The sequence below is a fragment of the Mustela nivalis genome (assembly GCF_964662115.1).
Source record: "Mustela nivalis genome assembly, chromosome: 17".
Classification (NCBI taxonomy): Eukaryota; Metazoa; Chordata; class Mammalia; order Carnivora; family Mustelidae; genus Mustela; species Mustela nivalis.
Genome location: NC_139036.1, coordinates 49,598,116 through 49,612,152, shown reverse-complemented (window position 1 = coordinate 49,612,152; position 14,037 = coordinate 49,598,116). Strand labels below are relative to the sequence as shown.

At 50.5% G+C, this 14,037-nt stretch overlaps 1 protein-coding gene across 1 annotated transcript in view; it reads left to right on the top strand.

Annotated features, from left to right (window-relative positions):
* PRKCA (protein kinase C alpha) overlaps window positions 1-14,037 on the top strand; it is a gene marked incomplete at its 5' end in the record, with an annotated part of 383,747 nt that overhangs the window by 346,965 nt on the left and 22,745 nt on the right. Inside the window, one exon of the mRNA XM_082706673.1 lies at window positions 11,818-11,898. Within this exon, the coding sequence (XP_082562799.1) occupies window positions 11,818-11,898 (81 nt within the window). The remainder of the gene's footprint in view (window positions 1-11,817; window positions 11,899-14,037) is intronic.

Genomic DNA, 14,037 nt, shown 5'->3' with positions numbered 1-14,037 from the left:
TCCGCTAGGGTCTGCCCGCAGCGCCCAGCCCAGCTGGCCCTGGTTCTCTGGAGCACCTGGGCCCCTCTGGGACATTGTGGCCGTGAGGCACCTGGGACTCTGTCCTTCTTCCTGACTTCCTCAGAGATAGTGGCTCCTGGTGGGCGAGCAGGACCCAGGGCAGAGGCCTCACAGACTTGGTTTACTTTACTCGTCAGAGCAGCTCCACAAAGCTGGTGTCCGAAGCTCTGTTTTCCAGAGGGCAAACCCAAGGTGCAAAGAAATTCGGTTTTTCCCAGAGCCCCGGTTCAGGGCAGAGCTGGGCCTTGAACCCAGGGCCGGTCCGCTTCTCGCGGTGGAGGAGGGAGGGGACCGCAGGTGTGGCCCAGGGACTCCCCGAGGTGTGGCCCAGGGACTCCCCGAGCAGGCCTTGCTCCTGCTATCTTGTCTGCAGAGCCCCGTGAATGCCCTGAGCTTTCTCCCCCTCGTGCTGGGGCTGCCTTCACCGGCCTTTTGGTTGGGGATTTGTTTAAATCCTGTAAAAATGGGTCAGAGATTTCTGAAATCTTGTTTCACCTTTTACTCTGCCATTGTGGGGGAGGGGCCAAGCAATGACCTCACTTCCTCGTTTCCTAGCACATATCATGCGCCTGCATCTGTCGTCTCGTTAAAACCCTCGGAGAGCCCTCTGAGGAGAGTTTTACAGACAAGGGAAAGGAGACATGGAGAGGACAGGCGCCCTGTCTGAGGCTCATGGACAGCAAGTGACCTGGGCCCCAAAGTACAGGTCTGCGGCCCTAATGTCGCCAGGGGGCAGGCCTCCCCACCCCCCCCCCCCCCCCGCCCCAGGCTATCACTTACAGCCCTGTTACCAAACACGTCTGGAAAAACCACCAGGCTATGAGGCCTCCGATTCTGGAAGATCTTTTATTGCAGTGGACCGAGCTCCCACAGGCCCAAGATTTATTCCTAACTCCCGGCTCACTGCTTTACTGCCCAAGTCGTTGCCTCCTTCAGCTGCACAGTGAACGTCTGGAGGCCTGAGGTGAGGAGGGTCCCAGGCAGACACCACACTGTGGCTCTTGTCCGCTCCCCACGCACTGGCCACCCCCACCCGCCACCCTGTGAGAGACCAGTGCGAGAGTTCGAGAACCACCGGAAGGGGGACTCGCGGGCTATGACAGTAGGTCTGCTTTCCTGTGCTGGGCCTGTCTGACCCTGCGCTGGGCCCAGGCAGACCAGAGGCCCCACCCCTGGAGGGAAACTTCCCGTTTGAGTTCAGGTGGCTTTTTCTTCATCCCTGTATAGTGAACTGCGACTGTAGTTCTGCTTTTTTAAGAACCTGGGGCAATACCTGTAAGATGGGGACACTCACAGGACCGTCCTCAGAGCATGGCTTTGAAGGTGAGGTGAGTGTCCCCGCGGCCGCCTCAGCGGAAGCGCTCCGTCCGTCCACTTCCATCCGTGGCTGATCGTTGCTTCAGTTATCTGCTACTGTGTAATTGCTGCCAAGCTTCATGGCTTAAAACAACAACCACGTTACAGCTCTGATTCTGTGCAGCAGAACTTCTGGCGGGATGTGGCGGCGCTGACCCCTGATGGCTGAGGGGGTGTTGGCTGCTGTGGCCCCGCTGTGTTGGGGGATCCAAGATGGCCTCTGGCTGTTGGCTTTTGGCTGAGGCCCCATGGGTCCTCCTCTGTGTGGTCTGTCTTTCCATGAGGTCTGTCACCACTCAGGCGTCTACCCAGAGCTTCTCAGCCCGGTGGCTGGCTCCCAAGAGGGCAAGTAGGGAAACCACAGGTCCCCGTGAGCCGTACCTGGAACTTCACAGTGTCACTTGGACCACATTATGTGAGTCAGAGCAAGCCCCAGAGCGAGCCCAACTCTAAGGGAGGCGACAGAAATTATGTTTGCAGGGATGGGGGTGGGGTGCGGGAGGGAGTGGCCTATTCACCATGCAGGAGGGCATACGGGATAGGAGGGGGTCACTGGGCCCAGTTTTGGGAGCAGCTTGTTTTGAGTTCTGTGCTGGCCCATGGGAGGCTTCTCAACCCAGCAGCCCAGAGAGGGCAGATCTCTAAGGTGCTGAGGACCCAGGCAAGAGGGCACCCCCCACCCCCTGCCCTGTGTTTTGGAGCTGGGATCAGGCAGACCCCTTCTGCTAGGGGCTAGAGAGTAAATATTTTAGTCTTTGTGCTGATCTAAATTTTAGATTTTACCAGGAGGCAAAATCGAGCAACTGTTCCTGCCAAAAGGCCGATAGTCTTTTTCCGGTTGTTTTCGTTGGACGTGTGCTCACAGCAGCCTGTACGCAAACGGGAGGTAGGCCGAAGTTGGCCTGCAGGCCGGCCCCAACTGTCGACGGTTCCCCGCTAGCCCTCTGCCAGGCTAGGGCTGGAGCGACACGCCCTGTGGGGCCTGAAAATTCCCTTCCATGACCCACATGGAAGGGCCTCTTCCTACGACCCAGCCTTGCTAGGGACACCACCCTGACCGCATGTCTGATGGAGAGGCTGGGCGAGGCTGTTCGCAGGGCACAGCAGGACAGAGTTTGGACGCACAGGCCGGGACCCACAGGGTCTTCATAGATGTGAGGAAGGATTGAGAAGGAACAGGGGCGGGGAGGGGGAGTGGGCCAGGTCTCCCAGTATTGGAGTGCAATCTAAGGGGTCCGTGAATTCTGTAGTCGACCTCCCCCTCCAGGTTGTTGAGAAGTATTATGGACTGACTTTATGTCTCCTCAAAATTCACGTCACTCCTGAACCCTCCATATGACTGTATGTAGAGCTATAGGACTTTTAAGGAAGTGTAGAAGGTCTAATGAGGTCATTCGATGGGGCCCTGATCCGGTAGGACTGGTGTCCTTACAAGAGGGTCAGGAGACAGCTCAAGGGACCCTCACAGAAAAAAGGCGGGGGAGCCCCTTGGGGAAGGAGCCCTGTAGCCCAGAAGAGAAGCCTGTCAGAAACCGGTACCAGCCCTGCCAGCGGGTACCTCGATCCTGGCTCCCGGCCTCCAGGCCTCTGAGAACATGAATGAATATGGTTTAAGCCGCTCAGTCTGTGGTATTCTGTTCTGGCCACGTGAGCTGACTCATACAGAAGGGGTATATTGGTCACGGTGGTAAAAGAGAACATTTAACAGTTGGCTTAGCTTGATCAGTAATGTGTGTTCAGACATCTGGTATGTGGGCCTCGGTCACTCTTCTAACAGTGTCCCCTGTCACACACACACCCCCCCAAATGTTAGCGATGGACCCGTCCTAGAGCAGGATGGACTCCTGCATTTAGGCTAGGTGTAAATTATGTTGTGAACCAAGACATTTTCACGGTCAACACCATTGTTTCTCATCATATGGAACAGGAGGCAGCAGTAAATGAGTCTCAAGGTCAGAGGCAAGAGGCAGTCTCTCAGAGGTCCTGGGCCCATCCCCAGCTCCTGCTTGCAGAGTAGGCACCGGCAGGGCGGGGAAGCAAGGGCCAGGTTGAGCCCTGGCTCTGCTGTGCAGGACTGTACGGGCGCTCGCTTGTGCCTCGACTTCCCCAGTGGTCACCCGAAGTGGTGCCTAGCACAGCGCAGCCCAGGAACTGCGCTCAGCGGTAGCTCAGACGCAAATGTGACCTCTGTTCCTGTTGGTATCACAGTGTATCTCCCCATGGTGGAGGTTCTCGAAAACCTCAGTATGGGAGGAGAGTTTCTAAAGAGGTATTTGGTTTCTTTGGTGTAACGGGGAATTACCGAAGTCGCGCTGAAGAGGTTGTGACGTGGAAGTGGTAAGTCCATCAGGAGGATGTTCTCATGGTCACCGCCCTGATTTCTTCCGCGATCAGCACATGTTACCCAGGAGCTGGAGAGAGATGAGCCCAAGCAGGGGATTAGTGCCTCCTTGGAAGAACCACAAGGACTTGGAACAGGAACACTTACGCACGTGGACCTTGGTGCTAATGCCTGCTCCGAAGGCCACAAAAGACCACGTCCCACAACTCCGCAGCGCACATCCCAGAGTTCGAGGAACACCGGGGGCAGGGGCGGCTCTCCACAGCCCGGAAAGGCGGGTGCGGCTTTCTGAATGTCACTCGCAGCTCCCTCAGAGGTCGCACTGCCACTTTGGAAGACAGTTTGGCGGTTTCTTACGAAGCTAAACATAGTCTTCACTGTGCGATCCAGTAGCCGTGCCCCTAAGTGAATTGGAAAACTTATGTTTGCACCAAAAAAACCTGCACACGGATGTCTATAGCAGCCTTGTTCATAATTTGCCCAAGCTCAGGGGCAAACAAGGTGTCCTTGAGTGGGTGAATGACTGCATCCACCGTGGTGCACCCGCACGATGGAACGTTATTCTGCACTGAACAGAAACGAACTGCCAAGCCACAAAAAGACCCGGAGGAACCGTAAGTGCATATTGCTACGTGACAGAAGCCAACCAGGAAAGGCTGAGTGCTGTATGCTTCTGCCCGCAACACATCCTGGGAAAGGCAGAACAAAGGGAGACAATAAAAAAGATGAGTAGATGCCACGGGGCAGTGCAGAGGGAGGGACAGCTAGGCAGGACAGAGGACGCTGGGGGCAGTGAAACTGTACGACACCACCGTGGTCGAGACACATCATGAAATATTTGCAAAAACCCACAGATCGTACAGCACCAAGGTGATAATGATGTAACAACGTAGTTCATCAGTTGCGACCAACATTCCTGTCTGGTGAGGGATGTCTGTAGCCGGGGAGATCGTACTGGTGGGGACAGGGCACAGGGGAACTCTGCACATTCCAGTCAGTTGTGCTGTGAACCTAAAACTTCTCTTTAAAAAACTTTATTTAAAAACATATAGGGTCACCATGGTAGCTCAGTTAGTTAAATGTCCCAACTCTTGATTTCGGCTCAGAGCGTCATGATCTCAGGGTCGTGAGATCAAGCCCCGTGTCTGGCTCCACACTGCTTGGGATTCTCCCTCTCCCTCTCCCTCTGCCTCTCCCCAACCCTGCGTGCTCTCACTCTTGCTCGTGCTGTCTCTCTCACTCAGAAATATAGATACATGGGGCGCCTGGGTGGCTTAGTGGGTTAAGCCTCTGCCTTCGGCTCAGGTCATGATCTCAGGGTCCTGGGATCGAGCCCCACATCGGGCTCTCTGCTCAGCGGGGAGCCTGCTTCCCCCTCTCTCTCTGCCTGCCTCTCTGCCTACTTGTGATCTCTCTCTCTGTCAAATAAATAAATAAAAATATTTAAATAAAAAAAAATATATATATATACATGTACACGTCCATGTACGTATACATATACAGCCTCTGGCCCTTTCTGTGCTACATGAAAGTCTAGGATGGCACTGGGAATGGATCCGTGATCACGAGGCTCTGAGCTTTGCTTCTGTCTCCATCCGTCCCTCTTTCCTTTTTTCCTTTTTTCCCTTTGTCTTTAAAGCCAGTGCTAATCATTACCAACCATTCTTGTACTCGCCGTTCCTCTCCTGACATTTTGGGGGAACAGGATTTAGGTGGTTCTGCTGTTTGCTTTCTGTTCTCCTGGAGTACAAGGAACAACCAGAGTAGAAGGGGTAGGTAGTATGAAGAGATTATAAAGCACTTTTATTGCCATTAGAGCAATCATGTCCTGTTCTTTCCAATCCTGGATAGAGACACAATATCTGTCTAAACAGAAAATATATACTCTGGACTCCAGTCTTTCCATTTTCACCTTGTGGCAATTTTCTTTATACTTCTATCCTGCCTTTTGTCCAAAGACTTCAGATACTGTAGAGTTTTCTCGTGTGGTGTACAAAGATCCCTGATGTAGGGCATTACATTTCCGTTTTATTTATCCATTTTCCTGTCTCCTTCATTAGAGTCACGATCCCTGTGCCTCGCAGAGGGCCCAGCCCAAAGACATGGACAGTTAGCCACAAACAGTGGAGGTGAGGGCATCCCCTTCGGATGTCGATGGAAAAAGGAGAACCTGAAGTTTTGCTGCTTGGGTAAAAATCAATATAATTGCACAAGAGGGGTATCTTAAAAATCTGTTTTATGACTTCACGTACCCCCCACCTAGAGCAGTGTCTAGCACGTAGGAAGCTAATACTTGCTGAAAGAATTAATGGAAAGTTCAGCATTGATGAGAATTGCCAGGCGCCAACTATTATGTCGGGGTGTTTAGTACATATTGTGCATGTAATGTCTCCAAGCGGAGTGTCTTCTTTGTCCTCCTGGGAGCCACCTGTACCTTCAGTGCCTGGATTCGTTTTCGCCTGCCTGCCGTGCCCGGGGGCCAGTTCTTACTTCCGGTGTTCGGAAGTACGGGGTTGTATCGTATATTTAACTCAGCTTCAATAAACACATTTTATTATATGAAATGCCGTTCTATCCCCCGCCGTGTTCCTACCAGGTGGGTGCTGGAATTCTGCATCCCAGCTGAGGAAATGGAGACTCAGAGAGGCTCAGCAACTTGCTCAGGGTCCCACAGCTCTCCCATGGCAGAGCTGGTCCCCAGAAGTCAGGTTCAGAGCATTCCCATCACAAGGTGCCTCCCGCACGGTGGCTGCTGGTATTCTGGGCAAGCCCAGGTGATTTCCTGTTGCTCGAACTTTGGTCCAAACCTGGTGCTGGGCTTGTCGTGAACCAGCCCAGTGACCTTCAAGCAACCCACTTAGCTACTCTGAAATATAGGTTCCTTCCCAGAATCCTAAGGACCTTTGTAAAGCACCTGTAAGGGCCGCCCTCCAGCCTCAGCAATCCAGCAAGTTGACGTTGGACTTAAGAGGTGGTGGTGCCCACCACTGGGGCTTAGATGAGATCCACTCCCGCATTTTTCTCCTGCTCCAGCTGTTGGGGGGTGGTTCTGGGGCTGGGTGTGCAGGGGGCTGTCCCGGCCCCGCTGGGGAGGAGTCTGGAGTCACGTGAGGGCAGATAAGCAGTCTCAGCCTGATGTGACAACGGCCCTAGGAGCTTTGAGGTGGCCAAGGTCTGTCGGCCCCAGAAGAAAGAGTGGAGGAGATAGTTCATGAGCTCACGGTCCCCGCTGTCAGGGCAGAATACCCAACGACACTGTAGCTCTTCCTCTCTTCCCCAAATGGTACTGTTGTGACGTGTCAATGTTCTTAACCAGGCACATAAAGAAGGCCTCTTGTGGCCCGTGTTCTATTGCTGGAAACTTAGGATGTTTTTCAAAACAACCATGATTTTTTCATTAAAGTAAAATAGTTCTATTTTTGATCAAAGGAAGGGAAATTTTTATTTCCTTGAGACAGCAAAAGGACTCGAGCATGTTTTATGCATAAAGGCCAGTGTGTGTCTGTAATGGCAGCCTGGGAAGGTCCTTCTGTGGTCGGGCTGTTTGTCAGGGTGAGTTCTGGGGGGGCAGGCAGCGAGTAAATGTCACGTGAGAGCGAAGAGTGGAAACTGGTTAAGGTACAGCCAGGAATGGGCGAGTGGTCTCCTCGCACAGATGCTGCGTTCCCGTGGGACACACACATGTCCCCTTAAGATAAAGTCTCCAGGGCCCGAGTTCCTGAGTGAAGTGGCTGTCTTGGCAGCTTTGATCCTGGTAAGCATTTGAGCCCCTTTCAGGGCCGGTTCCCACCATAGCTGATGAACTTTCGGTTTAGAAAAATGGTCAGAAATGTGGATGCCGGGGCGCCTGGGTGGCTCAGTGGGTTAAGCCGCTGCCTTTGGCTCAGGTCATGATCTCAGGGTCCTGGGATTGAGTCCCGCATCGTGCTCTCTGCTCAGCAGGGAGCCTGCTGCCTCCTCTCTCTCTCTCTCTGCCTGCCTCTCTGCCTACTTGTAATCTCTGTCTGTCAAATAAAATAAATAAAATCTTTAAAAAAAAAAAAGAAAAAGAAATGTGGATGCCAAGTCCAGGTGACCAGGGTTCAAATCCCAGCATTGCTACTTACTCGCTGTGTGACCTCGGGCAAGCTACCTAACCTCTCTGTGTCTCATTTCCTGATCTGGGAAATGGGGCACTCCTACCTCATAAAAGTCTCGCGAGGGCTAAGCGATCTAGCAGAGCTAAGGAGCCTGGGTCATAGTGAGTGTTACAGTGGTGACGTAGCTTATAGTCATTTGGGCTATTGCCAGTAGCATCTAAAACCTTACTGCACCGCCCCCCCGGAAAGCTTCTGGAGCCCTGCCCTCTATGGGAGGCCTTTGAGTATGTAGCCCTGGCAGAGGGTGGAAAGGTGGATAGTTTCAGAGCCGTGTCCTTCCAGCCACTGTGGCCACTGGCCTGCCAGGAGATGAGAAGCTGCCCTCTGGCCCCTTTTATTCTGGTCCTGTGCCCAGGCTGGGAGAAAACTCATTCATATCTTACTTTTACAAGACAGGCAGCCATTTGAAACATCCTGACATCTCCCCCAAGCCTTGGCTCATGTGAATATAATCATAATGACAAATAACAGGAAAGCTGAATGACAGTGGCCCTGTTGGGGGTCCATCTTTGAAGCTGAAGTTCAACCCCCATGTGCTGCAGGGAGGTCCGCCAACTGGAGCCCTTGCCAAGTCTGCCTCTCTTGTGTGAGGTCCTCTGCTGGGGGAGACCAAATTGCTGTTGCAGCCCCCCAGGCTTGGCTGCACGCCCCTGTTGGCCCACGAGTCCCAGAGACACCTGCTCCTGTCCCCAGTGGGGACAGAAACAAGAGAAACTCACCATCCATTTTGTGGCCTCTAAGCCTGGTCCTCAGCCCAAAGCTGGCTCCCCAGGCCAACAGGAACCCAGGAACCAGAGTGAGTTGTAGGAGCCCGTGAGAAGGTATAGACCAGCACCGTCGAGTAGAAACAAAATGTAAGCCAAACGGCATCTCGCGGCCCCAGTTCTGTGTATGTGTGGGGTTTTTTTTCCTAAAGATTGACTGTCTGATTGATTGATATAAGGAATCTCTGTATCCAACACGGGGCTCGAATTCACCACCCCAAGATCAAGAGTCACGGGCTCTACTGACTGAGCCGCCAGGTGCCCCCTAGCAACCACATTTTTTTTTTAAATTTAGAAAAAGAAACAGGTGAAATTACGCCTAGTATATTTTATTTAACCCAGTAGATCCAAAATATGACTGAGATATTTTGCAGTTGGGGAACTGCATCTCCAAAATCTGAGGTGCCTTTCCCCCCTAGACTACATATCATTCACACTAGCCACTTTTCCAATGCTCAGTAGCCACACGTGGCTGGTGACTTCATACTGGACAGGCGGGTCTAGACAGCTCACAAGGGATAGCACAACCCACATCCTACATCATGTGTATCTTAATGTTTCCCTTCAAATGGGGCTCTCTAACACGCTTGCCCTTTTGCAGTGAGATTTTTAATTTTTTTAAAAAAATATATATTAGTAGCAGCTCATCATTGAGGGGAAAGCATGCTTCGTTCTAACAATGGATTTGCAGTGGTAAGGTTGCACCCCTAGACCCTGTAATTTAGATCTTCCAACCTTCTTGTTTCATCTAGCGTGTAAGCCAGGGGCGACATGTTGTGAGCTTCTCCAAGAAGAAATGCCCCAGCTGAATTTCAGATCCCATCCGGTTATTACCGTTGAGAACACAGCAGTGTTCCACATGACTTTGTCATCTCAGCCCCGGAGCTGGGCTGGCGGGCTGGAGGGATTGCCAAATGCTGTCGCCAAGAAAAACGAGATGTTGTCACTTGGCATTCTGCTTTGGTAAAGCCTTGGAGGAAGGAGAGGGTGTTATCACCAAGAGTCATGAGAGTTTGAGGCTGTGCAAATAGGAAATAAAAACCAAGTTGGACCAAAGTTGATAAAGAGTCAAGAAGAAGAAGAAAAAAAATCTTCAGATGGCCCTGGCTTTTAGGATTTGTGAATCACTCTGACCAAAGACAGGGAATTCCTTAACCTTGACCTCTGACAGCTTTCCGAGCTTTCTGACTGCCCAAGTAGAGGAGTTTGGTTGGTAAGACTGCTCAGACGCTTGCAGAATATAGGATATGAAATACAGCGGGACTTCCCTAGTTCAGCACCCTCCGTCCCCCAGCCTGATAATTCCCACAGCAACACGGTGCCCCAGCTCTGCCTGAGTTAACAACGGAGTAACTAAAACACTGATTAATGAAAATAGATTGCCGGGACTGGTTTTAATATCGTTACAAGAACAGATTTCATTCATGGGTTTCTGAAATACAACTACAACAACTGAAATGGTGGTTTTAAACCTCTTTCATCTTCAAAGCCCTTTGATTAATATTTTATTAATCTCAGTGTGAGTGATTACATATATTTGGCAGTCGTAAACTCTGTTTTTAAAAGAAAAATGTCAATATCCAGAGCACCACTTATGAGCTGCTTGGCCCTGGTCGGGTCTCTGAGACTTCTTGCTACGTCAGCTTTCCCACCTGTAAAATGGGGACAACAATCACTCCTGCCACACAGGACTCTGCAGAATGTGCTCAGCACGTTGAAGATATAGTAGGTGCTTAGCAAGTGCACTCTCTTACTCTCCCCAAGAGCATTTCTGTTGTTCTACTGGGTCAAGACAGGCTTTGACTCAATCATTTTCTGTCTTGGAACCAGAATGGCAAGCCTCATTTCACACCATCAGGTAACACACAGAGGCTCATTATGATAGGGCTTTTTTGTTCTTTGTGTGTATTTTCCAAGTTTTCAAAAAAAAAAAAAAAAGAACAAATGCACTTTTTTAAAAAGAAAGGAAGGCCTCCTTGTAACTTCCTCTGGTTATCATATCCTTGACAAGAAAATGAGCTCTAGAGCTGTCAGATCACAACATGTACCACATTGAGACGAGCCACCGGAGCTGTATTTCTCATGCTGCAAGGAGAAATATTAGTAATACATTAAAGAAATGGAGAAGAAGGGACATGCAGGTTTGTTTACGTCCCAGGACATTCCATTAGACACCGTGGGCCATTAAAAAAAAAAAAAATACCCCAGCACATTTCAGAGTCACGTGTGTGTATGCAGAATGGCAGAATGGTCATACAGAACACCTGTCTGGATGTCTTCACCTCGAATCCTGGGGCCTGATCCATGGGTCAGGGATTGTGTCCTTGAGAAAACACCAGTGTTTTAATACCCCATGTCACGCTTAGAAATCCAAGTCAGTATTAGCCTCTTCCGCAAGGGCATGTCCTAGAATTATTCTAGTACTTCTGGGAGCCAGAGAGACAGGGCAGTTGAGGGGGGACAGGTCTCCGGGGGCCATCACCCAACTTCACCAGCTCCCAACTCACTTCACGTGTTCCGACCCCTTCCTAGTTTGCTCAAATATTTAAAGCAAACCTAAGCTGTCACGTCACTTCACCTGTGAATACGTCATCTCTTGTGCCTTTCACCCATTAATACACTCATGATGCTTTTCAACAAAGCACCGTACCATCTTCCTGCCGCACAAAATTAAGGGTAACCTCTTAATATCATCTATCAAGACATTTTAGTTGCTCCTGATTTCTGTTTTACAGTAGCTTTGGCTTGAGTCAAGATTCAGACAGGGTTCAAACGCGACATTTGATAAAATCACGTCTCTTTCAAACTACTCTGAGATCTCAGCAGGTACCTCTTCTCCACCTCCATCTTCCTTACTTTCAGCCAAATTCTGTTACATAGTTTGATTATCTTATTTCTCAGACCTGTGGTCTGAAGGACCTCGGCTTTTTCCCAAAAAAAAAAAAGGTAATGAAATCTACACCGTGGCGTCTCTGGGTGGACTGAGCAGCTCCCATGCAGGTTTCGGACATCGAGTCCTGGGAAGGTGGTTCCCAGGGTGTGGGATTTGCGGTTCCCTCTCCCCTCGGTGCAGAAAGGCCTACACACTTGACTTGTCTGTTCGAACCCAGGCTCTTTGATTCGCCACTAATTGTAAGCTGTATGTGTTTTCACACAGATAATCGCGTATCAGCCATATGGAAAATCCGTGGACTGGTGGGCCTACGGCGTCCTATTATATGAAATGCTAGCCGGGCAGGTAATGTACATTTCTATACTTGCTTATTGTTGGATAATGTGAATGCTTTCGGCTCTGCTCGGTGGGACCCAGCAGCCGGCGCTGCCCCGACTTCCCTGACCCAGGTGAAAAGAGGGAGAAATCCCCCCCAGCCCTTGAAAGTGGATTCTGTTCAGTAGGCACAGCAATGATCTCTGGCCATTAAACACCCCAAACTGAGAGCTGAGACCCGGAGCATCAACAACGCCGCTTTCCTATTAAACACAAAAGTCCCTGCACGTTGAGGACGGCCTCTGTAGGTTTTCAGAATCTCAGAGCTGGGGCTGGGTTAGGGTTCCTTGTAAGCTTGTGTGCACAGACTCCCCGCAGCTGCTGCCCGGGTGTAGAGTTGGAATCATTCGCGGAGGAAGAAGACAGCGGAGCTTGAAGAAATGCCTTCGTAGCTCCTCCCCATTTCTCCTCACCTCGCCCTTGGCAGTTTGTTGCAATTTTCACAAAAGTCCAACGAGGCTGAACCTCCAGTTATAAAAGGACAGATTAGGTTTCTCAGAGGAATGCAGCGTATATCAGAATAAGCGGGGAATGATGGCAAAGCTGACATTTTCTTAATATGTGGCCTTAATATCTGTCGGGTTGGGGCAAATCACACAGACTGCTGTAACAAGCAACCCCCCAAACCTCAGTGGTTCAACATGGCACACGACTTTATTTTATATTCTTGGCACAGCCCGGCGGTGGGTGGGGGAGAAGCCTAGAGGTAGCATATGTCACTCCTTCCTACAGCCCACTGGCCACATGGTCCCACTGGGACAGGAAGGTGTGATAGGGGAGGGGGAGATAGAGTGCACCTGTGAGCCGTGGAAGGTTGGGTGAACATCTACAGATCTCCGCCATTTTACCTAAAAATTACTCTGTTGTGGGCAGCTTTTTTTAATTAGCAATAATCCTGCCTCGGATAAACCTCATTGGCTATGATACTGCCACTGTGCAAAGCTTGGGCAGCTTTTTTTAATTCCCAGCAGTTGAGCACTGGTGTTGAGGAGCTGTACCCTCTCTAGCCAAAAGTTGAGTAAGAGTAAGTGGAAAGAAATGTGCATGTTGAGCAGCTACCCCCAAGGAAATCTTTGGCTCTTTGTCCCTGGAGGGGGAGAAGAGTCACCCTTTCTGACCTACAGAGTTCATCAGCTCTCATTTATGCATGCAGCGTGTACTTGTTGATGGTTTACTCTTTGCATGGTGACCACCAGAAACAAAACAAACACCCTCACCTTCTTGAAGCCTATAAGATAGATAGATAGAGAGAGAGAGAGAGAGAAGAGCAATAAGCTAAGAGAAAAAGTAATAAAGCAGAAAGAAAATGTAGTGCGGGAGGAAGGTCGAAAGTGAAGCAAGGAAGGGCAGGGAGGGACTCATGGAGAGCTGAAGTGAAGACCAGCAAAAAGAGGATACCAAGTACATATGTGGAGTGGAAGCATTTTGGGCAAGGGAAACAGCAAGTGCAAAGGCCCTGGGGTGGAAATGTATGGCCATGTTTAAGAAAGGGATGGGAAGCCACCAGTCTGGCCAGAGCAGAGTGGATTAGAGAGGGAGTGAGAGGCCTGAGGTCAGAGGGGGAAGGGGAGCCCCAGGTCTTGTGAGCATGGAAGTCATCACAGACCCTTGGCTTTGTCTCTGGGGTGGGAGGCTATTGGTGAGCTCTCCTTTATGGGTCTTTCATTGTCTTACATCTAAGCAGTCTCTTAGAGATTCAAAGAGACAGGGTTCCAGCCTACATTGGGTTGTTAACTGAGAAGGGATGTTAAGACTTGATTGATAGTAAAATGGTTGGTGATGATTCATTTAGGTTTTTAACCCCTATAAAATGTTCGTCTCAGGCCAAATACCCCCATTTATAAGCATGGAAAAGCAGGTCATCAGAACCACGGTCAGTGAGCCAACAGTGGTTGCCTGCCCCTTGAGTGAATTTCCTGTCTTTAGAATTTGGGCCATAAAGTTTGACTGAATTATGGGCCCCTTGAGAGCCAGGCTGTTCACGAAGGCGCAGGAAACTGAGTTCCCCTTCTTGGTCCCCCTTGCATGTTCTGACTTTTGAGCCCAGAAACAAACGCTGCTTTCACTGAGTCACATTTGCATATGCCAACAAAAGAAATTGGTTGGGTG